The sequence below is a fragment of the Lissotriton helveticus genome, chromosome 5_1 (assembly GCF_964261635.1).
Source record: "Lissotriton helveticus chromosome 5_1, aLisHel1.1, whole genome shotgun sequence".
In the NCBI taxonomy this organism is placed as follows: Eukaryota; Metazoa; Chordata; class Amphibia; order Caudata; family Salamandridae; genus Lissotriton; species Lissotriton helveticus.
This window is the reverse complement of record NC_136065.1, coordinates 2,040,606,795-2,040,632,959: the sequence shown is the minus strand read 5'-3', so window position 1 is coordinate 2,040,632,959 and position 26,165 is coordinate 2,040,606,795. Positions and strand designations below refer to the sequence as shown.

The window sequence follows — 26,165 nt, the reverse complement described above, 5'->3', positions numbered from 1 at the left end:
AAGCCCAGGCATGTACTGAATTAATCAACGTTTGCTGTTACCGACTGTCCCAGCAAATCCAGAAGGCTTACTCGCCCTAACATATTCTGATTAAAAGAAGAAGGTGGACCTTGAAGTTTTCTGTATACTCAATTTATATTCCACACCTCTGTGTGCACCTTTACATTAGACCTGCAAGGAAGACGGCTGTGGAGGATTGAATGGAGAGGGTGGCACCCCTGCACTGGTCCTCCTACCCCGTGTGGTCAGTTCCATAGGGCACTTGAGTGCAAAATCTTATTAGGCCCTTACATCCCACAAGGATGGCTGTAAGGATCATCTACCAAAAGGAATTCTCTAAACGGTGCCTATAGCTTCATAGTGTGTGGACTGCTTGTTTTCACAAGTTGCCTGCCCAGGGTGTGAACACAGGGCTGGTATATTAGCACAGGGCCTCTCGCAGGGCTATGCACAAGAAATCAAGCCCTGTGAGATGTAGCGGGTAGCTGGGGTGAGCCCATTATAAAAGGTTAGGAACACTCCGAAAGCCTATGTGCTCCTGTTCAGCACCCACTCCACCTGCAGCACTCCCTCAACCATTGTCGTGGAAGCTCAAAGCAATACTATCAAGACACAACCAAGGAGAAACTTGAATCCGGCACAAACACAGTTCACGTTACTGTACAACCTAGGTGGTTCAAGTGTGCTGAGGCTAGGTATTGTGGTGTTCACTACAATCAAGGACCAGACCAGGCTCTTCCATTAAAGCGGTGAACAGGACACACATCCCTAGAGTGCCCATTACTGCTCAGTAAACGAGGAAAGATCTGAAGTGCCACGGGGTACTGCAAAAGGCACAAAGCAGTTGTTTCGTTTGGCATCTAGGACTTCAATCTAGCTTTAAAATGTAAACCACTATAACACCTGAACTCTCGACCACAGGTGAAAAAAAGAGGCTCAAGTACCAGCCTGGAGAAAGGAAGCCTATGAATGAGCAGGTTTGTGCTCTTCTGGAATTTTCGGATCTCCATCAATGCCCGCTCGCCTGGCCGATATCTTCTTTTTCTCCGAGGAGACCCGTGTTCAGCACCTACAGGGAAAGAACAGAGGAGGGGCTTTCATTAGTACATCATTCTATTACAGCAATTCACTCCATTTACACTTGGTAACAGCACAACACCAGCATTTAGTGACTGTACCACAGCAATGTCTGTAACATTTTATTGTGTGCTCGGTTACGTAAATCAATGCAAAATCAGGACTTGTAGCGCTTTAAATACTGCTATGCAGCCTGCTGAAATTCCCATACCTCAGAACTGCAGCTCTTCAGCATCAACTTGAGAATTTCAACCATTTTTGGTTGGTGTTTATTGCATAGGAGTCTATCTGTGACTGTCCCTATGACTTGAACAATAGTTCAGAAGATGTTGGTTGATTTCCATTCGTGGTTTACTGAACAAAGCCTGCAGAGTTTTTCGCCATAGTACATGCGCCACTGGAACAACCACATCATTTTCGAGTGCCCACATCCACAGATGTGGTGTCCTTGGGACAGTGCAAAATATTTTGTGCTCCCTTTCTTTTTTATATAGTACATAGTTGTACTGTCCATGCGTATCAACACGTGTTATCATAGACTCCTTTTAGAGCAAGTCCCATTGCTTCTAACTACAGAAGATTGATGTGCATTGATTTTTTCGATTTGTTCTAATGTCCGCTCATAAGCTGTCCCTAGAGATGTGCTATGCATCCTGGTAATTATTCAAACTTGGGGTTCTGATAGCATTAATAGTAAGCCTGCAAACATGTTTCTATCATCCACCATGTGAGGCTACTTTCGTTATGCTGCGTTATATGGATTTTGTCCTCATTTGCCTTCTGCCTGAATCCATTGCTCGCTGAATTCCTCCCGCACTGGCATTATGCATAGGCGACAATGTGGAAGTAGCTAGGTGTATGAAGACATGTGACAAGTGTCTTTTTATGAACCTTTCTGGTACTATTTTTCGGGCTTGTGTAAGGAATGCCCAGTCTTTTAATGTTCTTCCCATTTCCTGTGATGGACGTACCTTCCAGATTATCTCTTTCACACTCTAGCTTGGATTTTCTGATGTTTACTGCTAAACCTAGCTTTGCAAAGGTGGACAGTGTGAACTGTATCTCCTTTTGTGCATGATTGTATGATGGTGCTATTAATCATCCAGTAAGATAGATACTAACAGGCCATGCATTTGTTTTGCCGTAGATAGACAACAACAACAACCAGTACCATACATTTCATGAACATTGATGGGGCCGAAAAGAGGCCAAATAGAAAAGCTCTGAATTGATAATGTTGGCAGTCTTCAAATCTTAGAAACTGGCAATGGGCACGAAGTATGGTTATATAAAATATGCATCGTCTAGATCTGTTGAAAGCAAATCATGTTTTTGAATTAAAAGAAGGAGTTACCATTCAGTAACACTGTTTCTTCTTAAGATATTGGTTTGCTGCTCCGTAGGTCCTGGATTGGTCTCCATTTTCAATTATTCAGGATTAGGAAGAATCCGGAATAGCATCCTTTGTTTTGTGATGTTTCAGCACCTTTTCTATCACTTTTTGGATAGAAGAATTGCAATTGTTTTTCTGAGCTCCTGTAGTTGCTTATGTTGAACTTTTCGGAGATGTGCCAGAGGTTTATTGATGAGTCCTAGGGTGTGACCTTAATGCACGATGTCCAGAAACCATTTGTTAGCCGCTTTATCCCACCATGTTATACAAGAATTTGCAATGCAATAGGTCTCGCATTTAGGCGATTTTAAGCTATTGGCATTGTAAATGACAATGCCTTTCATTTATGTTTAAAAAACAAAAATAAAAGGCATTGTCATTTGCAATATCAATAGCTCAAACTCGAGTAAATACCTATTGCATTGCAAATGCTTGCTCCTTCTTGTGTACTAGGAAAATAGAGCTTTCAAAACAACACTTGGCTGGAGCAGGAGCAATAACACCTTTATGCAAAGTTTCTGGGATCTCTTGATCGACTAGGTCAAGTTTCTCTGCAGTATAGAAAATAGGCAGGGGTGACGAGATTTGAAATGGGGGGGTGGAGGAGATAAAACTCTATACAGTAGAGACTGACTGTAGTGTTAACAGGCTGACGTTCTTTTTTTTTGTTTTGAAAAAAAGGACTGCGATCCCTGATGAGGAGAAGAGGGGAGGAACTGAATTTACCTTGGCCTGGAGGAGGAAGGCTCGGTTGTTGAAGTGACAACCCCGCATGGGTAGAAAGTAGTAAGACGTTGGGGAGTTTGGCTGTAGGGCAGGGTCAAAGGCAACATCTGTGTGGCCATGGAAGGGACTTCAGTTGGAGAATTTCTCGGTCCCGGCCAGATGAACGTCCCCGGAGATCACTAATGGAAGGAAAAAGGCTGTGTGTGGAAAGACTTCTCCTTTCTGTCCTAATAGAAAGTGCTCAGAAGTACTCACACACACTGGTAAGGCAGTGCACATATATAATAAAACATTCAGCCCATAGCAAGAATGGAAATAGAGAAAGACATTTATACTTGAGTGGGTGCTGATGTTGGTTGAGCAAATAAAGTGGCGCCCAAGGAGGAAGCTTAAAATAAAAAATGCGCTAAACAGAGTGACGGTCGCTTTGAGTAAGAGACATCAAAAAAGATAGGCGAGAGCTTGGCATAAAAGTAAAGGATTCCTCATTAATAAAATATATCCAACAAGGGTGGAAAACTGATGAATGTTTAGAACAAGAAGCGCAAGAGAAGCAGGAGCAGAAAAAGGAGAGGGCGGAGCGAGTGAGTGGCCGGGACGTGTGGGCGAGGAGAGAAGTGCGCGTGCGCACTTTGGAAAGCAGTCTTCACTTTTCAAGCACTGCACTCGTGCTTGTGGTGCGCCGCTGCGTGCTCCCGCAAGGTGGATGCCGCCACAAGCACGAGTGCAGTGCATGAAAAAGTGAAGAGCGACAGCTGAAGGCCCTCCTATGAGGCGCTTGCGCGCTGCGTAGGCGAGACCTAGAAAATTGGGATGTGTCCTCCCACTGGCAGAGAGAACCGATGCCTTCTAGTGGTCTAGCAGGAGAACAGACGCCTTCTGGTTGTCATTGTCTTTTATGAGGAGCCTGTCACTGGCCCGTTGGATTTCTTAGCTGGGCTAAGGCTCCATAACAACCCATGACAACCCACCTCTCTTCAACCTAGGTCTGGCTAACACAGACTCTAAAAACTACCATCGACCACTATAATTCAATCAACTGTAGCTTCTCCTCGCACATTTTCATGAATCTACTTGACTTATCTATTTAATGCAGTGATGCAGGCACCAGCACTAAAATGTATTAGTGTAAACCAAACCACGACTTGCAGGACTGGGGAAGTCAATGTGGACTGAACAAGTGTGTGGGCGGGGATTGCTGCATTATTTGAGGCTGGAGTCATCGGACACCTAGAAACTCCTACAAAACCATGGCATTTCTGAAGATTAAAGAGAATTCACTGAGGTATTGACAGCCTGGATTGCAGCTTGTTGTTTTTTTTACCCAGAATGCCTTGCAAATGTCAGAACAGGCTAATAAAAGCCAATTACCTCTCAGTTTCCATGGGGAACAGATGCAGTGATTGGAACAGGTATTGGGGCCATTAGATATATTAATGCCTTAAACCGTTGAGACAGCCACTTTAAAGTGTCCAATTAATCTTTTTGTCTCCATCAGTATGTCAAATCCTTGTAGGTTACAAAATGGTCGTAAGTGGTCATTCACAAAAGGTTCCAACACAGCAAAGTTGATGCAAAGTTCAAAGTGTTGCCTTTGTACTAGGATGTAGTCTACCACGTTCTTAATGCCATTTGCTGGGAAGTGTAAGATAATCTGGGGAACCTGAAGGTCACCAGGCATTAAATTGCTCAAAATGTATAGCTAAGCTTTTCGCAGAGAAACTTGCCTCTAGCATTTGTAGTTTGTTTGATTGATATTGCTTTTGGAAGGTCCTAGACAGTCACATGTATCAAAAGGAGTAGTTTCTGTCCTGTAACTCCAGTTCTGTAGTAGGGGTATCTCTGTTATACTCATAATCTAGTGAATAGTCCCGCCCATGTGCGTGGACCCTGGAGCAAACAAAAATAATCTCTTATGGTGTCGAAAAATGCAGAACTGCACAGACACCTAAGAGAGAATTAAAGAGCTAATGCAGCCTATATCCACAGGCTACACTGTCCAGTACTTCAACTAGAAATTCCACCAAAAATCCACAAACAGCAAAGCCTGTCCAGATTTCCCTTGCTTTAACAGCAAAAACCCTCTGGAATGATAGAGAGGGAGACATGGACAGACACGCCCCATAGGCTGCCATTATGTGGCTCAGAACAGGATACTGTGCCTTTAAGAGAACTTTCCAGAACTTCACAGTATCCCAGAATGCACTGCCGGTCCTTTTTACTTTCAATTCTTTTTGAAGGCGTAACACGCCAGACCTGTAGCATTCCTTACATGAATATCTCTCTCCACCGAGGAGGATTGCGGGCGCTTATGACTATAACAGAGATACCCCTACTACAGAACTGGAGTTACAGGACAGAAACTACTCCTTCTGTAGTAGGGGATCTCTGTGTATAGTCATAATCTAGTGAATAGAATGGCAAGCCCATCCCCACACCAAAGCGGCGGTGGAGAAAAGAGGAATAACACCACTACTGTGCAAACAGATTTCGCAGCGAAGCCTGCCCAACCTGAGCGTCTGCGGTGGCATCAGTGTCCAGGCAGTAATGCTTAGCAAAGGTATGGACCGACTTCCAAGTGGCCGCCTTGCAGATTTCTGCAATTGGAACATTACTGAGCAAAGCAGTCGTGGCAGCTTTGCCTCTGGTGGAATGAGCCTTAGGTTTACCCCCTAAGGTCTTATTAGCTTTTTGGTAACACAATTGTATACAGGACACAATCCACCGAGAGATGGACTGTTTAGAGGTAGCAAGACCCATCCTGACTGATCCATAATTGATAAACAATTGTCTGACCTATGCATATCCTTGGTTTTATCCAGATTCTGAAAAAACGTAAGTAAAGTTATGGTCTGGTTAACATGAAAATCAGATATAACCTTTGGAAGAAATTTAGGGTGAGTACGCATAACAACCTTAGCAGAATGAAATACAGTATAAGGTTCACAACGCCTGAATTTCACTCACCCTGTGGGCCGATGTAATGGCCACGAGGAACGCCGCTTTCCAGGACAGGTGCTGCAACGAAGCCTTATGAATAGGTTCAAAAGGCTCCTTCATCAATCTGGACAGCACCACATTCAATTCCCATGAAGGCGAAGGAAGCCGGACAGGAGGGAACACTTTCTTCAAGCCTTCCAAGAAATCTTTGATCACAGGAATTTGAAAGAAGGAAGTCTGTGAAGGGCATTTCCTGTAGGAATGGACATTAAGGCCAGACTGCGCCAGATGGAGAAGATAAGGAAGGATGACATCTTCCTTACACGTCGTAGGGTCATAGTTCTTGGACTTGCACCAGATGCAAAACCTCTTCCACTTTTAAGCATAGGAAGTCCGAGTGGAAGGTCGCTTAGCCTCCTTCAGTATGTCTATGCAATCTTCAGGTAGATTCAAATGGCCATATTGCACTATCTCAGGAGCCATGCCGCCGAACTCAAAGACGAGAGGTTGGGGTGCAACATCTGGCCCCAGAACTTCGTGAGAAGATCCGGCCTGCATGGCAACCGTATGTGAGGAAGGAGAGACCGGTGAAGCAGGTCTGTGAACCACCACTGCCTGGGCCATTCCGGGGCAATCAGGATCATCCACGCCCTGGACTGGGACAGCTTGATGAGCACCTTCGGAATCAGGGGAATGGGTGGAAAAGCGTATAGAAAGCTGTTCGACCAGTTGATCCATAACGCATTCCCCAGCGTCCCCGGCTGGTAGTACCTGGAGGCAAAGTCTCGGCATTTGCTGTTTTCGGCGGTGGCGAACAGATCTACGTCTGGAGTCCCCCACCTTGCAAAGACTTCTCCTAGAACTTCGTCGTTTATGACCCATTCGTGGTTTTCCTGAATCAGTCTGCTCAGTGCGTCCGCCTGAACATTCTGCACACCTGGCAGATGGGTAGCCGTTATCGTCAGTCCTCTGGCCAGAAGCCAGTTCCAAATCGCCTGCGCCTCCTGCGACAGGGTGCCCGATCTCGAGCCCCCCTGCTTGTTGAGGTAATACATTGTGGTCGTATTGCCCGTCTGCACAAGCAGAGAGTTGGTCTGGAAGGACGGAAGAAAGGCCTTCAGCGCCAAGTGAACAGCTCTGAGTTCCAGGAAATTGATATGGTACGTGGACTTCGTCTGGGAATCTGTAAGTCTCCGGAGTGCGCCCCCCAGCCGTGGAGAGACGCATCCGTCACGATAGTCTGCGTGGGATGTCCTTGTGGAAGAAAACCCATCTCAGGAGATTCTCCGCCGAACACCACCACTTCAGAGACTGAAGAGCATGCAGAGACAGTCGTATCCTGTCGTCCCAAGACCCTTTCCTCTGATCCCACTGATCCTCCAAGCACTCCTGCAATGGTCTCATGTGCAGCCGTGCGTGTGGCGTGAGGAAGATACAAGAGGCCATCGATCCCAGTAGAGAAGACACCGTCCTCACTGTTGTAGATGGAGTGGTCCTAAGAGCCTGAGCCTTCCGAAGGAGTGATAATCGTCGCTCCTCCGTAGGAGACACGCTTGCTGACAGCGTATTGATGGAGGCTCCCAAGTACTGTATGCACTGGACCGGAGTCGGGACCGACTTGGACATGTTGATGCGCAACCCCAGCTTGTTCAAGAGAACGTACGTCTTCTGGAAGTGTGCTTGAGCTTCCGAGAAGGAGGAGGCCTTGATCAACCAATCGTCCAGGTACGGATAGACAAACACCTTGTTCTTCCTCAGGTGTGCGGCTACCACTGCCATGCACTTCGAGAATGTTCTGGGTGCAGACTTCAGTCCGAATGGCAGTACTGTGTACTGATAATGATTGGCGCTGACTTGGAATCGCAGGAACTTCCTGTGTTTGTGTGCAATGGGCACATGGAAGTACGCATCCTGTAGGTCTATAGCACACAGCCAGTCTCCCTGTTGCAGCGGAGGATAAATCTGATGCAACGACAGCATGCAAAACTTTGCTCTGCGAATCCACTTGTTTGCTTGTCGCAAATCCAGAATGGGCCTGAACTCGTTCTTGTCCTTCTTGCGAACCAGGAAGAACAGAGATTACAAGACCTCTTCCTCTTTGAGACAGAGGTACGTCTTCTATCGCCCTTTTCTTTAACAGGACATTGGCCTCCGCCTGGAGCTCTCGCAGCTGAAACTGTGAGCTGACCGGAGGAATTGATGGAGGCGGGCTGGTGAACCGAAGACTGTATCCATTGCAAACAATATTCAGCACCCACTTGTCCCGAGTAATTTTTCTCCACTCTGCCAGAAAAAATTGAATGCTTCCCCCCACCGGAGCAGGTAACGGATGTAGGGGAAGTAAACGCTCAGATTTGACACCCAGCCGGGCCTTTGTTCGCTGTAGAGGACTGCTGGCTTCCTCTATCCTTCCGGCGCTCTGGAAGGGCCTCCGGAACTGCTGCTGTTGTTGCTGCTGCTGTCCCGAAGCTTGTCCTTGCCCTCTGCCCTGTGCCCTGAACCGTCTCTGGAACGGGCGATAGGCCTTCTTTTCTTTGGGCTTCTCCAAGCCCACAGCCGTCAGGGTCTCGGCCTCCGCTTTCATGCGGGCCATCTCATCGTCCGCATGCTTTCCGAACAGGGTTTCCCCCGAGAAGGGCAGATTGCCCACCCGCTGCTGGGCCTCCGGCTTGAGTGATGTGAGCCTGAGCCAAGCATGGCGCCGCTGGTTGATCCCATGACAGTACCCACGGGCCGCCAAAAGAGAGATATCAGCAGCCGCGCTGATGACCTGGTTCGAAACCAGCATCCCCTCCTTCAGGATCTCCTGGAAATCCTCCTTCTTATCTCGTGGCAGGAGTTCCGTGAACTGCTGGAGGGATTCCCACAGGGCACGATCATGCCGCCCTAGCAAAGCCGCATCGCTAGAGGCCTTCATGGCCGTAGACGCCGTCCCACAGGCCTTCCTGCCAGCTGAGTCGATCCTTCGGCTCTCCTTATCAGGAGGCACGGTAGAAGACGGGGAGGTAGAATGTTGTTTCCTGGCTGCCGTCACTATAACGGAGTCCGGAATCGGGTCTATCCGCAGAAAAGCCGGGAAGGAATCCGGGGCCCTGTACTTCTTAAGAAGCCGGGATGGAGCGGCTTTCGTCACTGCAGGCGTGAGGAACAGTTCCTCCGCGGGCTCTACCAATCCTGGTACGAGCGGTAGTAAAGGGCGAGACAAATGCTTCCTATGAAGCGTCTCAAAGATCACGGACGTTGTAGGTGTTGGAGCCGTCACCGTGATTCCCAATTTTGCTGCACCCCTCAGGAGAACATCCTGGAACGTGCTGATGTCGTCCACAGGAGACACTTTCGTCCCTGGGGATTCCGACAAAGTCGAGGAGTAGGTCCTGGTCCTGGGAGAGTCCGTGCGGGACCGTGATCCGCGCCTCCTGTGGCGCCGTCTTGACCTTGAGGGTCTGTGACGACTGCGCGATCTCCCCCTCCGTCCGGAACGGGATCGCGACCTCCTTGGCTTTGGTCGCCCCGCCGGTTCCACCGGGGTGGGCGACTTTGGCTTGGCTGGGGCCCTCGGCCGAGGGGTCCCCTTTGGAGGAGTCGGATATCGTGGCAGAGAAACTGTCCTCGGAGGAATTGGAGGAGGCTTGTCAGCCGGCAGCTGAGGTTGAGGTTGAGGCTGAGGTTGAGGATGAGGTGGAAGTGGTGGAAGTGGAGGCGGAGTGGGAACCCGCGGAGGAATCCCTCTCGGTAATGGAGGAGGAGGCGTAACTGTCTTCGGCCTAGCAGGGGTATACACAACGGAGTACACCGAGCCTGGTGACCCGCCCTCCTTACTAGGCTGGGACATTGGAGAGTCTCCCATAGGCACTTGACGCCTGCCAGACTGACTCCTGGCGCCAGAACTCCTTCTGCGCCTTCTCGGCGTCGAAGAACGGCGACCCGACGGTGAACGTCGGCCCCTCGACGGCCAGCTTCGTCTCCTTGATGGTGAGCGCCTATCCCTCGACGGCGAATGCCTTCGCCTCGACGGCGACGACGACCTTCGCCTCAACGGCGACCTCCTACGCCTCGACGGCGACCTCCTACGCCTCGACGGCGATCCTCTCCTCGACGGCAAGGATCCCCTCGACGACTACCTTCTCATCTTCGACGATGGCGAAGTCGCCGTGGCGGCGAGCGCCGACGCCGGGTCACCTCTCGACGTCGAGTACTCGACGACGACGACGAAATCGTCACCGGAGACCTCGACGGAGGTCTGTTCAGTTCCCTCGAGGCCGAGCGGCGACGTCGCTTCGACCCAGAGCCCTGGGGAGACGGGGAACAGACTGTAGTCATCCCTCTCGACGCCGTAGTCGGTGCAATCGACGCAGGCGGAGAATGGTGACGTTTGCTGGTCTTCCTGCCCCTGGGGAGCCCCCCAGAGGTCTCAGCATGGGCAGAGGAAGCCCCTCCAGACCCACCTTGTGCCTTCAGTCTTCTGTCTTCGAGGCCCTGAAGCCTGATCTTCATCCTATCCCTCAGGGTCCTGCTAGAGAATCCCTGGCAGATGTCACACTACTCTGGGACATGAGATGAAGGAAGGCAGATGATACACACCTCGTGTGGGTCCGACTGGGCCTTCTTCCTGGAGCACTCAGGGCATTTGTTGAATAATGCAGGCATATTGACCTTAAAGAGTGCACCAAAACACACACCAGGAAGCAAAGCCCCAAAGTACTTCAGAAAAGGACTCAAATATGTGAAAAAAATGAACAAATCACCAATAAACCCTTGAAAAGGGAGAGCTCAATGCTCCAGGGTCCTGCTTGCAGGAGCCGGAAAAAAGAACTGAAAGTAAAAGGGACCTGCAGTGCATTCTGGGATACTGTGAAGTTCTGGAAAGTTCTCTTAAAGGCACAGTATCCTGTTCTGAGCCACATAATGGCAGCCTATGGGGCTTGTCTGTCCATGTCTCCCTCTCCATCATTCTAGAGGGTTTTTGCTGTTAAAGCAAGGGAAATCTGGACAGGCATTGCTGTTTGTGGTTTTTTGGTGGAATTTCTAGTTGAAGTACTGGACAGTGTAGCCTGTGGATATAGGCTGCATTATCTGTCTTTAATTCTCTCTTAGGTGTCTGTGCAGTTCTGCATTTTTCGACACATTAAGAGATTATTTTTGATTGCTCCGGGGTCCACGCACATGGGCGGGACTATTCACTAGATTATGACTATACACAGAGATCCCTTACTACAGAAGGAGGCTTCACACTACTCTTGGTATAATACATTATAGTTTAAAACCTTTGCCATTACAATTTGAACTCGAGGACACGTTTGTTAAGAACCATGGCATAGAAGACAAAGGAAAAAAATGCCCATCTTTAATTTTAATGGTAGCAAGGAGTACGGATAACATTAGACGTTTCCTGTTGTCCTTTTTCCTCACTACTGATCAACACAACCTTTATCGTAGTTCCACTCAGCGACAGCGCTGGGGCACTCAATTTATTATCAGTGGAAATCAAGAAGGCTATGTCGCCCCTGAATCGGTCTTCACTTCAAACAGCTTTGTTTCTTCAAATACTCCATATGAACAAAAGTTACTTACCTGTAAACTGTGGTTCTCCAGTATTGGTGTCTTTCATAGATTCACATGCTTGAATATCCCCCGTCGTCGAAGTGGGAGTCCCACGGTACATAAAATAGCAGTAACATATGCATGTATACATGAAAAATATCATAAATAAAAATATACATACATATAATGCAATAAATTGTAAATTCAAAAAGTACCATAGAACATAATAGGCCCATTGAAAAGCCTAAGGGAGAACTCACTTTCGTAGCATATCAGTGTCATTATGTGTTGGTCCACATTCCAGCCAATCAGGCTGTAGCCTCCTCTAGAACCTTCTCCTCAGAAGCCCAAGTCCTCAGATTTTCGTAGCACAAAGTAAATAAAGTGCCTGAGGAGAAGAGAGCCTCTGATGGGAGGATGGGAGGGTCGCATGTGAATCTATGAAAGACACCAATACTGGAGAACCACAGTTTACAGGTAAGTAACTTTTGTTCTTCTCCAGTATTAGGGGTGTCTTTCATAGATTCACATGCTTGAATAAGAGTAGAAAGCAGTAAATCATCACATAAGTCATAAAGGTGACATACCAAGCAAATAAGATAAACATATTAGACAATATGCAATAAATACTAAAACATTATTAGCAAAAAACCTTTATGACTGGAGGCGGGTAGCAACAGAGGCTCACCTTTATTGGAAAAGATTCCGCAGCACCGCTTGACCTACTGCCGCATCCGCGGCGTCTGTTGATTGCAGGCAGTAGTGCTTAGTAAAAGTATGGCTGCTCGACCAAGTAGCAGCTCTGCAGATCTGTCGTAGGAGTACCCCTGCAAAAAGGGCAGCCGAAGTGGACACTGCTCTAGTTGAATGAGCACGAACTGGAGCAGGAAGGGGCTTCCCAGCCCGTTGGTGGCAGAAGGATATGGTAGAGGATATCCACCTGGTTATGGTCTGTTTGGTAACAGGTTGTCCTTTGCAAGTTGGACCATATGCCACAAACAATTGATCTGACTTTCTGATAGTTGCAGTTCGTTGAATGTAGAATTTGAGACAACGTTTGACATCTAATGAATGCAAGGACCGCTCAGCTGGAGTTTGCGGAGCCGGAAAGAAAGTTTTCAGAATTACAGGTTCGTTGAGATGAAAGTCACTGGGAACCTTCGGGATGAACTTAGGATTAGTTCGCAATGTCACGGCCTCATTGGAGAATTGTAGGAAAGGAGGCTGTATGGTAAACGCCTGGATGCCACTGACACGTCTTGAGGATGTCAAGGCGAGCAAGAGAGCAACTTTCCATGTGAGAAATGTTATATTTGCAGAGTGAATAGGCTCAAATGGTGGTAAAAGCAGTTGAGACAATACCAAATTTAAGCGCCAAGCAGGCGGAGGGCGACGGATAAGTGGAAACATCCTAAAAAGGCCCTTGTAAAATTGCTTAATAATCCTTAAGGAACATAGAGATGTGGAACCATCATGGCGGAAACGGGAAATCGCCGCCAGGAACACCTTAAGAGACGAGTGTGACAGTCCCGATCTTGCCAGTGATAAAAAGAAAGGCAACATTTGTTCAGGTTTTGCAGTCATTGGGTCCAAATCTTTAGTGCGGCACCAGACACAGAAAAGCTTCCACTTTAATTGGTACGTTTTTATGGTGGAGGGAGCGCGAGCACGCGCTAACACCTCCCTGCAGTCCTTGTCGATATTTAAACGTGCAAATTCGTTGTACTTAGGTTCCAGGCATGGAGTTGAAGGTATGCTGGATCCGGGTGACAGATTTGTCCTTGCTGCATCGTGAGGAGGTGCGGTAGAGGATGAAGCGGTAATGGGTCGGACTGCGAGAAGAGGAGCAGGTCCGGGAACCATGGACGTCTCGGCCATTTGGGTGCAATCAGGATGATGTGACAAGGTTGGAACCTCATCCTGTGTAACAGGCGAGGGATCAGAGGAAGCGGAGGGAAAGCATAGATGAAGTCGTTCAACCAATTGATCGAAAATGCATTTTCGCTCGACTCTCTGTGGGGATGCCGACTTGCAAAGCGTTGGCATTTCCTGTTGGCAGCAGTCGCGAAAAGATCCATCTGCGGTCGGCCCCACCGCTGGAAGATGAACTCGACCGTTGGCTGGTTGAGTTCCCACTCGTGATTGTCCGACGATGCCCGGCTGAGTGAGTCTGCAAGAACATTGGCCACACCCGGCACATGAATGGCTGTGAGATGGATTTGACATTGGATCGCCCAATCCCATATTTCTTGTGCCAGTTGTGAAAGTGGGAGAGACCTCGTTCCGCCCTGCTTGTTGAGGTAGTGCATGCTGGTGGTGTTGTCCGTCTTTACCAGCAAAGTGTGTCCCTGCACTAACCTCTGGAAGGATTTTAGGGCTAAGAAAATCGCCAAGAGTTCCAGGCGATTGATGTGCCAAGTTCGTTGGGTTGCTGTCCACTTTCCTTTCACAGACATGCCGTCGAGATGCGCTCCCCATCCCTCGAGAGACGCGTCTGTTGTAAGTGCCAAAGTTGGAGGTTCGTGCTGGAATGTACGGCCCGCAGATATGTTTGGAGGGTGAGCCCACCACTCCAGCGCTGTCTGGATGCGAGGTGTTAGATGAACCTTGTCCTCGAACGACCCTGACACCTGTATCCACTGCTTGTCCAATTCCTCCTGTAGAGCCCTCATGTGAAATCTGCAATTTGGAATAAGTTGGATGCACGAGGAAGCCATGCCAAGGAATGATTTGAACATTCGGACAGAAACGTACAGTTTTGATTGGAGGAACCGCACCATCTTTACCATGCGGTCCTGTCTTTCCTGGGAAACAAACACTTTTCCCTGCCGAGAATCTAGCGAGGCTCCGAGAAAATCTCGCCTTTGAGATGGCTGAAAGTGTGACTTCTGGCAATTGATTGAAAGCCCCAAGGTTTGGAAGAGGGAGACGCAGACTTGAGTGTGCTGCTCCGTTAGGTTAAACGTTTTGGCCTTGATGAGGCAGTCGTCCAGGTATGGGTAAAATTGGACACCTTGGAGACGCAGGAAGGCAGCTACCGGGGCTAAGATCTTGGTAAAGACCCTCGGTGCTGATCGAAGGCCGAATGGTAGGACTTTGAATTGAAAGTGCAGCTGTCCGACTGTGAAGCGTAAATACTTCCTGTGTCTGGGGTGGATTGGCACATGGAAATATGCGTCCTGGAGGTCGATTGTTGAATAGAATTCCCCTGGATTAAGAAAATTCAGAATTTGAAGCAGAGTTAACATCTGAAAAGTTTTTGAAATGATACATTTGTTTAGGGCTCGGAAATGTAAAATTGGACGCCATTCCCCCGACTTCTTCTTGACTAAGAAAAAGCGGGAATAAAACCCCTTGCTGCGTTGACCTTGCGGCACGAGTTCGATGGCTCCTTTTTTGATCATCAATTTCACCTGGGCCAGAAGCTCTTTGAAATGGGGAGAGGGTGGCCCCGAAGGTGGACGAGTGGGAGGAAATTTTGTGAATTCCAGGGTATGTCCTTTGGAAATAACGTCTAGGACCCATTGGTCGGAGGTGATTTCGGACCATTTGCAAAAGTTCTTTGAGATGCGACCTCCAAGATGTACAGTCGGCAGAAGAAAGGAACTGAGACTGTCACTGCTTTTTGTTGTTTGAGCCACCTCTATATGTAGTTTTCCGTTGGTATGGTCTGGTGGTGAACTGACGATTTTGGGATTGGTAAGAACCCCTCTGTCGGTTATCGTTATAGGTGTTGTATGAACGATATTGATTTGATCCTCGAAAAGTAGAGGAACCTCCGCCTCTACCTCGTGCCCCCCGAAAGGGCCGCTTCTTCTACTGTAGGGTAGCCAAGGACTTTGCAGTGTCGGTGTCCTTTTTGATCGCCTCTAGGGCATTATCAACATGTTTACCAAACAATAATTCTCCGTCGTACGGCAAGTCCAGGACTCTAGCTTGTACCTCGGGACGGAAGGTGGTAGACTTCAACCAGCCTTGACGCCTCAAGACTGCAGCCCCAGCCAATTGACGAAAACCCGTTGAAGAAATGTCAAGTGCACAATCAATGATTTCGGATGAAATCAACTCCCCCTCTTGTATAATGGTCTGCGCTTCTGCCCGGATTGCATCAGGTAATTGAGGAATCAGTGCAGCAACTTCGGACCACATCTGGCGGTCGTAACGGCCCAAAATAGCCAAAGTATTAGCCGCCCTCACCGTAGTAGCCGCCATGGTTGTGAATTTCTTTCCTATAGAATCCAACTTGCGGCCTTCCTGATCAGGAGGAGACGTGAGTGGCGTAGCAGGATTGCGTGATCTTTTCTGTGCAGCCTGAGTTATAACTGAATCTGCTTTTGGTTGAGACACCAAACAGGCCGGGGAAGACGGTGGAGCCTTGTATTTCCTGTCCAATCTGGGCAAAACTGCCGGTACGGAATTTGGACGTTCCATTAATTTAAGGCCCTCTTGCCAAATATAATCAACGATAGGTATAGTGTGAGATTGCCTTTGAGATAGGTCCTTAAAATCATATAAGAAGCATTCACTTTCATGCTGGTGTTTTTCGACTGAGGTGAAAACGTTTTGCAGCACGGATCATCAAATTGTGGAAATTTGCAATGTCTACTGGAGGCGATGCTAGAGGTGAGGTGGGCGGAGTGGACGGTGTTTGAGCCCTGTAATTGTCCCACTCATTCATATCGACGTCATTGTCGTCATCAGTATTGTGAGGATCCGGATCCTCGTCGCCAGTGTCAGGATGAGTACCACCCGGTGACGCGGGTGAAACTGGTGCAGGTGCCTGAGGAAGTTGAGGATGAGGCTGCGGAGGAGGTGGTGGTGCCGGAGAGGCAGGTGTAGAAGGAGGAAACCTGTGGTTATAGTCATCCAGCATGTGCTGTAGGTTCATGACCAGAGATAGAGGTATCTGTGTAATCGGTTCCGACGACACTGGTTCTGACGCATCAACAGGAAATAATTCATTCCCATCTTCGACATTGTCAATCACATCCACCTCATCACTATACTCCTTGATGTGTAAATCAGAAGGGCTGGTTGCCTGTTTGATGAGTCCTTCCACCTCTGAATCGTTTCCAGATTCTTCCTCACCAGACTGGAACAATTGGTCTGGGAGATGAGTGCCACTTCTCACTGGACTCAGTTGGACGAGAGGTACTCTCCTCAAAGAAGAAGCAGTAACCACTGTATAGATGGCAGCTGTTTTCGGCAAAGGTTGATGAGACGTCAACGAGCCCGTTGACGTAAATGTGGCAGTGTTAGAATCAACCTGAGGCGTCTGCGTCGTCACCACAGAGGTTTTCGGCGCTGAAATGGAAGGTTTTTTCATCGTCGACGAGGATTTCTTGTCCATCGACGAGACTGGAACCTTGATCGTCGACGATGACGTGGACGTCGACGGGATGACAACCGTCGACGAGGCCGACGACGATGTGATGGTGGTCGACGGAGGCGCCGTTGACGAGACAACCGTCGACGGGCCCGTCGACGAGCTGCTTCTAGAAGGCTTGATCTTCGTCGACTGTGTTCGCGTCGACGATGACTTCGTCGTCGACGGTTTCTCTTTGACGGTCGTCGACGAGATCTTCACAATAGAAGAGATGGGTCTCACCTTCTGGGTCGCCGTCGACGAGGTGATCGTCGTCGACGTAGCGCTGGTCGACATAGTACATGTCGTCATCGACGTAGAGATGGCAGACACTGATTTCGTTGACGCTGAAGACGTCGACGGACGCGTCGACGAGCCCGTCGACGAGCCAAAACCAGATTTTTTAATGGAAGGCAAGGCTTTGGGCGCAGACGTCAGAGAACCAGGTCCCGTAGACGTGCCCTGAAGCAAATCCTGTGGGGAGACAATCCTGGAGGACTCCAACAGTCTACTCTTCTTAAGAAAAGGAGATGGAACCTCAGTCTCAGACCCACGCTTCTGAGAGGATTTAGAAACAATAGATGACAGGCTTTCCACGTCAGAAACCACAGACTCTGAAGTCTTCAACTTCTGTAGCCACAGAAGGAGACGGGCCTCTCTATCCCTCAGAGTCTTGGGAGGGAAAGTGCGACAGTACTTACAGTTTTTCACCTCGTGGTCTGGGTAGAGACAGTAAATGCATTTACTGTGTGGATCCTCGTGGAAAAGGCATAGTTTACCACAAGAAGGGCAGGCTTTAAACAAAGATTTCTTATTAGAAGACATTTTCTGATGAAAAAACAGCTAGAATTGAAGAAAACTGAGCAGAGCTCAGGGAGACTCCCTTCACACGACGTGCGGTAGAAAATCTGAGGACTTGGGCTTCTGAGGAGAAGGTTCTAGAGGAGGCTGCAGCCTGATTGGCTGGAATGTGGACCAACACATAATGACACTGATATGCTACTAAAGTGAGTTATCCCTTAGGCTTTTCAATGGGCCTATTATGTTCTATGGTACTTTTTGAATTTACAATTTATTGCATTATATGTATGTATATTTTTATTTATGGATATTTTTCATGTATACATGCATATGTTACTGCTATTTTATGTACCGTGGGACTCCCACTTCGACGACGGGGGATATTCAAGCATGTGAATCTATGAAAGACACCCCTAATACTGGAGAAATTTTTTAATTCCAGTTCCCCTAAATACTACATTTCACGAAGACATGTTAAGTTGGATCAAAAGTTCAATGTTTCTACATTACTCTGCATCTGTGCTTAGCCACCCACCTTCCAAGAGACCAATGCCTGTATACTTCATTGAGCTATTAGGAGATATAACGTTGTGATGAAAGTAAAAAAGTTACTTACCTGCAACTCCGGTTCTCCAGCATTGCCATTTTTCATAGATTCACATGCTTGAATTATCTCCAGTCGCCAGACTGAGACACCCTGTTAACAAAGATAGTATAGCAGTGTAGGCCTTACACAATAACCTTTCCAATAGACGGGAGTAACCTATCCACATCCTTATAGACTATCAAACTACAGCCAATCAGCGACCAGCACCCCCAGCTGTTCCCTTGCTAGAGGCTTCCAATGGTCAGACTCTCTAGCTCGTAACATGTTTTTATGACAATTTCCCCAAGCCTCATGACAAGTGTAGGATGGTGGGTTGCATGTGAATCCATTGCTGGAGAACCAGATTTACAGATAGGTAACTTTATTCCTTCAGAATTGGATCTTTCATAGAGTCCCATGCTTAAATTAAGATTATCATAGCAGTTCACAATACAGAGGGCCTACGGATTACCTTATGTAAAAGGCTTTTGAGCACTGCCCTTCACACTGCTGCATCACTGGTGACATCAACAACAATTGAGTAATGCTTGGAGAATGCATGCTTTATCTTCCAGGTCGTAGCATTGGAAATATCTTCTTTCAAAAAGAGTCTAGCAAAAAGAGCTTTTGTAGTTGCCATTGTAGAGTGTGCTCTTATTCATCTTGTTAGCGTCTTATTCATGAGCTTGTACTGTAGCTGTAAAGCTCGCCATGGCGGGCTCTACCAGCCTTTAAAGGCCCGCTCCAGCGTAACAAAGTTTGGGCCTTTAATGGGCGGTAGAGCCACTTGGAGGCTATTAGAACATTCTGCCCCTAGAGGGCCTATCGTTCTAATTTGTAAAACAAAGGCCTCACGGAGCCCGAGGGGGTTGAAATCCCTTAGTTTACAGCTGTTGCTGTGAACAAACATTGGAATGTTGATGCTTCGGGCTGTTACCGTCCATTAGACGCCCAGAGCACTCAACATTCCAATGTTCTTGTATTGTGTAATGCAAAAACAATCCATCTTGCTAGAGTCTGTTTTCATTATCGGGCTTCCTTTGTTTGGTGGTCTGAAGGGAACAAATAACTGGTCTGATTTGCAGAAACCTTTAGTGGAATTTAAATAAAATGTAAGGCATCTAGTCACATCCAAAGAATGTAGATCTTTCTATTTGCAGAATGATTCTTTGCTTTAAACAAAAAGCATAAGGGATTTAGGATTGGCTGATAAAATGACCTTACGTTTTGCAAAATATAAGAACTTTTTTGTATGAGAGAGCTTGTGGTCTAGGTGAGGTGATGGATAGTAGAAAAGTGGTTTTCTAAGAGTTATGTTGGATAGTAGATTTTGGGATCTGCTCAAATGGCAGACACATTAGAACTGCCAAAACCATATTTAACGGTCTTTCCAAAGCCAACCTTGGCGATGGAGGAAACATCCAGAAGACACATTTCATAAACTATTTATAATCTAGGAGCAAAGGGATAATTTATTTGGCCTTCTTAATAATATAGATATTGAAGCAGAATGCACTATAATAGATTAATCAGGCAGCTAGTTCTTAGCCAGGCTTAATAACTACAGCAAGAATTTATGAGAGGATATTCGTAAAAGGTCCAGCTTTTGCTTGTTGGCCCAAATCACAAAATGTTTCAATTTTGCATTATACGGTTTGACCGTAAATTATGCTTTAGCAGCATCAGTACTTGTCTACAATTTTCTGGGATCAGCAAATGACCAAATTCATGCCCTGAGGAGCCATGCTGTCAATTTAAGAGCTAGACTATTGTGATGCAAGATTTTTCTCTTCTTTCTTGACAGTAGATGGGGATCTGATTTGAACTGGATCAGTGTTTATACATACTTTTTCGATAGTTCTAAGTGCCAATGATGATGAGCTCATGCAGATGCTATTAAGATCATCCTGCATTGTTCCCTTCTCACCTTGCAAAGAACTCTCATTATCAAATGTATTGAGGGAATGCATCAATGAACTTCCCAGTCCAGTCTGTTGCAAATGCATTTCCTCTTCAACCTGGGCTTTCAAAGTTGACACATTTCTTCTCCGCTGCAAACATTTCCCCATTGTGGAGTTCCCATTCTCTAAAAAATTAGATTGAGTTGGTTGTGGGTTAACTCCCATTCATGGGTATCCGAATATGCTCAACCGATAGCTCCACATTGTAACAAACAACAGATCCTGATAACATTTGGGTTTCCTTGGCTTGAGAGAGCAACCTGGTTCCTCCCAGATTCAAAATAGAAAAAATGGTTTTGGTGTTGTCTTATCATATTCAGATATGCGTATTTTGCACCAGAGGCAAAACACTTTCAGTGCCAATCTTACTGCTCTTAGCTGTAGGAGATTTATATGCAAGTCGCATTCTTCTTTTATCCACAGACCATTTGTTACCATTCCTTGCAGATAAGCAACTCACCCCTTGACTGAAGCATCCGTTGTTACAATTTGTACAATTTGTACAATATTGGTCTCTTATCAACCGTAATAGGAGTGACTGTATTATGTGCGTAGTCACATGGACAACTTTGTTCAAGTCTCCAGACATCTGCAGCCACTGGTTGCTTAACTGTTCTTGGCTTATCTTCATGTGTAAGTGATAATGAAGTATCAATCAACAGTTTGCATGTAGACATTACCCCCAAGACAGCTTTTAGCATTCTTAATGTGATGGTCTTCTTTGTCTGCAAGAATATTGACTACTGTTTCAATTTTCTCCTCTTTGTTAAGATGGGTATGCTGTGGCTATATTTGAGATTTTTGCTGCAAGAAACGTGAGGTTTTTGCTTGCTATTAAATATGATAGCTAGTCCTAGAAGCAATAGGAGACTTTTTGTTAAGTTTGTTGTGCATACTGCCGAATTATAAGTTCTTACACATAACAGCCAGTTGTCCATATATGCCTATACCATACCTCATCTTCGCCTTATAAATGTGGCAACGAGTGCTAGGCATTTTGGTAAAAAATATGTGGCACCAACATTAGGCCAAAAGGTAAGGCTGTTAAGTGGTAATGACCAGCCACCATGAAACCGGTATCTTCTGGATTTTAAATGTATTCGAATACGGATATCGGCATCCTCCAGATCTATGGATGTCAAAAAATATTGTTGCTTCAGGAAGGGCAAAATCTCCCGTAGAGCAACCTTGCAAAATCTTTGGCTTTTTAAGAAACTGCTGAGATTCCTCGGGTTTAGGATTGGTCACCAATGCACTGATCTTTTTAACATGAGAAAATATCTTTAATGAGAACCTTGAAATCTTTCTCCAACTGGTATTTCTTCTTTGACTCTTTCTTTCAATTTGAGAAATCCACATTATTGTGGATTTCTCAAATTGCAATTGTGGAAGATATTTGTATTTTTCTTTTCTTGGAGGAACAGTTTGTTGTTTTTCTAAAAACTCCAGCGTGTGACCCCGATGTACTATATCTAATACCCATCTGTCTGTTTCACATTGGCAGGTTTTCTTAAACAAAGCTACCTTGCCCCCTACTGGCAACCTTGACAGGCATCATTCCTCGATTAGCAAATCATGTTCATCCTCCCCAAGTATTGTATATTGAGGACTGATTTCCTTTTTTGTCCCTTGTTGTTACTGTTGTTGTTTTAGGATTGGTTTTCTCTGCTGTTTCGAATGTTGCCAGTCTAATCCATATTGCCTGTAGGAGTAATACAAATCAAATAAAAAAAAAAAGACACCCGAGTGTAAGTTCTTGTCTTTTATAATTTCTGAATTGTTGTCTATTTTGAAGTACACTCAACGGTCTTGCTGTTTCAGTATCCACTTTAATGGATTGTTAGGTGATATCAACCTTTTTAACAAAGAGATTATAATCATCAAAAGGCATAATTCTAACTCTGGACTGAACTTCAGGTCTAAATGTTGTGGTTTCCAACCATCCATATAATCTCATTACTGTATTTGTCTGAATGGCATAGGTTGACACATTCATGGCTGCATCGATTAGGGAGGCAGATGCTTGTTACCCGTCAATAATTATGGGTTTTGCTTTCTCCTTACCTTCTGAAGTTTCTCAAACAGAGGAGTTATATCACTCGATAATTGCTGGTCCAAACGTGCTACCATTGCAAACGCACCTACAAATCTTCCTGCGTCCAGAGTGAATACATGTACTCTTTTACCCATTGGTTTCCAGGTGCGCCCTTCCTTATCGATGAGTGCAGAACACACTGTTGCAGGGGTTGCGTAATGTTCACTGAGCAGCCGCAGAAACCGGTGAATCACTTGTTAACCTGATTTGAATTACAAGATGGTGCTGTATTTGTGGCTTTGTATTTCTTTTCAGTACAGTACAGATTAACTGTGTCTGGATTTTCCATTGTCACAAAGCCTTCCTCCCAGAGGTGTTCTAAAATTGGAATGGATTTTTTGGTGGGTGTTTTTCTCCACCGGCTGTGCAAATCGTGAATTCTTTAGTTAAAATGCTTTCATCGAGATTTTAATTCGCATTGTCAACGAGGACTTTGGCGTTGCTCTGTTCATTGGCAAGAGTTCTGCTGGTGTCTACGTCGATGGTTGCATCACCAATTATTCTTCGGCTCTAGTTGGCTGCGTGGAAGAGGTTTTTGTAGGCTCTGTAATCATGTCGTCGATGACTCATCTGTCGATGTGGACAATGACTTACTGTTGATTTTCGTGGCATGTTAGTTGTCGACAAATAGACAAAGAGAAGTTTGTACTTATAGGCATATCACTTGTCCTTTTCTCCTGTTTTTCAAGTAATATTTATCTTTGTTGCGGTATTTTCTATCTTCACCCATAACTTAATAAAATATAAAAACAACGTTTTCCTAACTGGACTACCTTCCTCTTCATGTTGTCAGTGTTTTTTTTGGGTTGTCAGGACCTCCAGTGGAGGCACGGATAGCAGCTGACCAGGTGTCTGACCCTTAGCAGGGGGTCATTGGGTCTCATATCCTGCTCTGAAAGTTTCTTGTCAGAGCTTCTGTGGCTTGACCTCAGCCTGTAGCTGGAATGTATAGTCAGTAAAGGCATTTGGTATGTCGATCATTCATATAGATGTTCTCCTTTCCACAAGCCATACATGCTCTGAAGATCAATGTCTTGTGGCCCAGCCCTGCCATAATGTTAAAATATGTTTTCTGCTGTAAAAATACTTGAAGAGGGAGGGCTTCTTCAGAGGTTTCCACACTGCGACGCCTGCTAGAAAACCTGACAGTTGGAACCCTATAGCAAGGGAACTCATGGGGTTACTGGTCTCCGATTGGCTGCAAGTTCATCTATAAGGATGTAGATGGGTTACTAAAATCGACTGGAAAGTTCAGTGTTATTGAGTGCAAGGCCTACGCTGCTATGCTAACATTCGCAGGGATCATAGACTGGTGACAGGAGATAATTTAAGTATGTGAATTTATGAAATATCCTATGCTTGGGCTGTAGAACTCCTCATCAAACCCTACATCTCTTTCATGTCTATCACTTTACCGTCTTCTGAAATACCAACCCCTGCCTTACTAATTGATATGACAGCATTTAAGACAGTAATGTCTCTTTTCAGGAGGTTTTTGTCATAACCTATTTCCCATTTTCTGGTTCTCCAGCGCCGTAAGTCATATGAATGGCTATCACGCTATGCAAATATCATCACTCCATTGCTTACAAAAACCACAGAAGTAAAAAACATTGTCATTTTCAACTCCAAGAGCTCTAATTATCACGAATGTGAGACCGATTGCATTGCAAATAATAGAGCTTACTGACGACGTTCGAATGATGGCGGGAGTACTCTCTGAGACCTGATCAAGGACTTACTACACTACTATACTTTTGGACCTGTATTTCTAGTCCACAAAAGACCAATGAACTTCGATTTGATAAATTGATTGGACCTGGAAAAAGTAGTCCAATTTAAGGAATTTTTCGCTGCTTTTTGATTAAGCTGAATTTGGAACATTACAAACACGAAGGAATTTAATTGCTTTTAGACCATTACTATATGGGACCATACACAGATATACTAAAGTCATGACGATGAGACTACCATAGAACTGTTTGCCCTATATATATATAACAACAGTCTGCACTTACACAAAGTGGACTTACACACAAGAAGTAGTTCTCATGTACAGTTTTACAAACATTAGCAAAGCCAAAAATCGTCAGTCAACAACAGACCTATTGACCTATTGCTTTTGCCAATGCTGGTTTGTTACTAGGATGGGTACCAACGCCTGCAAGCTGCCTAAATCTTTCTGCATGACCTTTATTAGTGAAGTGTGATTTGTAATTAATTTTAATAAAGTGACCTGGACCACCATTTGTTCCGCAGTTGATGGCCATTACCATTGGCCCAAGTATTAAACACAGAGCATTGAACCTTGTAGCCATCAAGTTCCCAGGTCCATTTGTGGTGTGCTGCTCCAGTCATGGTACGTTCCTTTAAAATCTGTAGCATTGTTTATTAAACCTGAAGCTGCACATCAAGCATTGACCTGGGAAATTTGGCAGAGCTGGAACCTTCAGCAACATTTCTTCTTCCATCCAAGCAATACCCTGCCTGGGCCACACTCATTCTATAGAACTGTTTTAAACAAAAACTGCAGTCTTTGAAGTCTGAGTGATTTGATTCTAACATTCATCACGGTACATTTCACAATTAACGTCTTCTGTTGCTTAAGAAGTTGACTGATGAGATTGGTGTGTCCCAAGTCCAAGGCATTGGCCAAAGTAGAGTTCATCTGACTCAATTCATGAGCATCAGTTGGCTCCCCCTTTACCCATTTAAACATCTAAGAGAGCGAGCAAGTTTTCCAGAATGTTCATTGCACCCATTACAACATTTTTAGAAAGCAGTACATTTAAAACTAACAAATGGCAAAATTAGATGAGGACAAGAAATCGCTTGTTAGAACCTGGTTACTCGGCGGACACGTTTTCTAACCCACATCTTATTACAGAAGTGGGTTTCTGGCAGCCTTATTAGATTTACAGTACAAAAGGGGTGGTGATGGACGGAGCATCTGAATCAATCAAACACTCACACCCAGTCAAAAGATCTGGGTTTAATCCATCACCGTTCTTTAGCCCACTCTGCCACCCCAGTTCAGACATGGCTATATGCAAATCAGTCTGACCCTGTGCCTCATGGGAACAGTCCAGCCCGAACTGCCAAGCCATGTCTTCCCTGGACCGAAACAAGCTTCCGAGGACCGGTTTCTGGCATTCCAGCCGTCTTCAGCCCGGCTTGCTTGAATCCAGTGGCAAAGTGAGCAAGGGACTCACGTCTGAGCATACCCTGCCACACTTATGGCAGCCAAAAGCGGTACAAAAGGGGGTGGTGATGGACGGAGCATCTGAATCAAACACTCACACCCAGTCAAAAGATCCCATGAGGCACAGGGTCAGACTGATTTGCATATGGCCATGTCTGAACTGGGGTGGCAGAGTGGGCTAAAGAACGGTGATGGATTAAACCCAGATCTGTTGACTGGGTGTGAGTGTTTGATTGGTTCAGATGCTCCGTCCATCACCCCCCCCCTTTTGTACCGCTTTATTAGATTTACAGGCATTTCAAGATTAAGTTAGGTACTTGAAACTTACTAAGATCTTGTGTTTAACCGCAGCATGATGCAAAGAGGGGCCAAACAATTAACAAGAGACCGATATTTGACTGACTCTGGCATCAAGCCCAACGGAAACCGAAGAACGTTTGCTTTGCCAGAACCTCTCGTACACATACCAGGGGCTTAG

At 46.0% G+C, this 26,165-nt stretch overlaps 1 protein-coding gene across 4 annotated transcripts in view; it reads right to left on the bottom strand.

Moving 5' to 3' along the window:
* The window catches only part of LOC144756238 (histone H3-like centromeric protein A), a 198,691-nt gene that overhangs the window by 49,571 nt on the left and 122,955 nt on the right, over nt 1-26,165 (bottom strand). For 2 of the 4 annotated variants that reach the window (XR_013595106.1, XM_078645865.1), the window contains exon 3: nt 945-1,069. Coding sequence is in view for 2 of the 4 variants with exons in the window: in XM_078645865.1 (XP_078501991.1) it covers nt 945-1,069 (125 nt within the window). In the remaining 2 variants the exon portion in view is untranslated. The remainder of the gene's footprint in view (nt 1-944; nt 1,070-26,165) is intronic. The other 2 variants (XR_013595105.1, XM_078645864.1) reach the window with 1 other exon arrangement.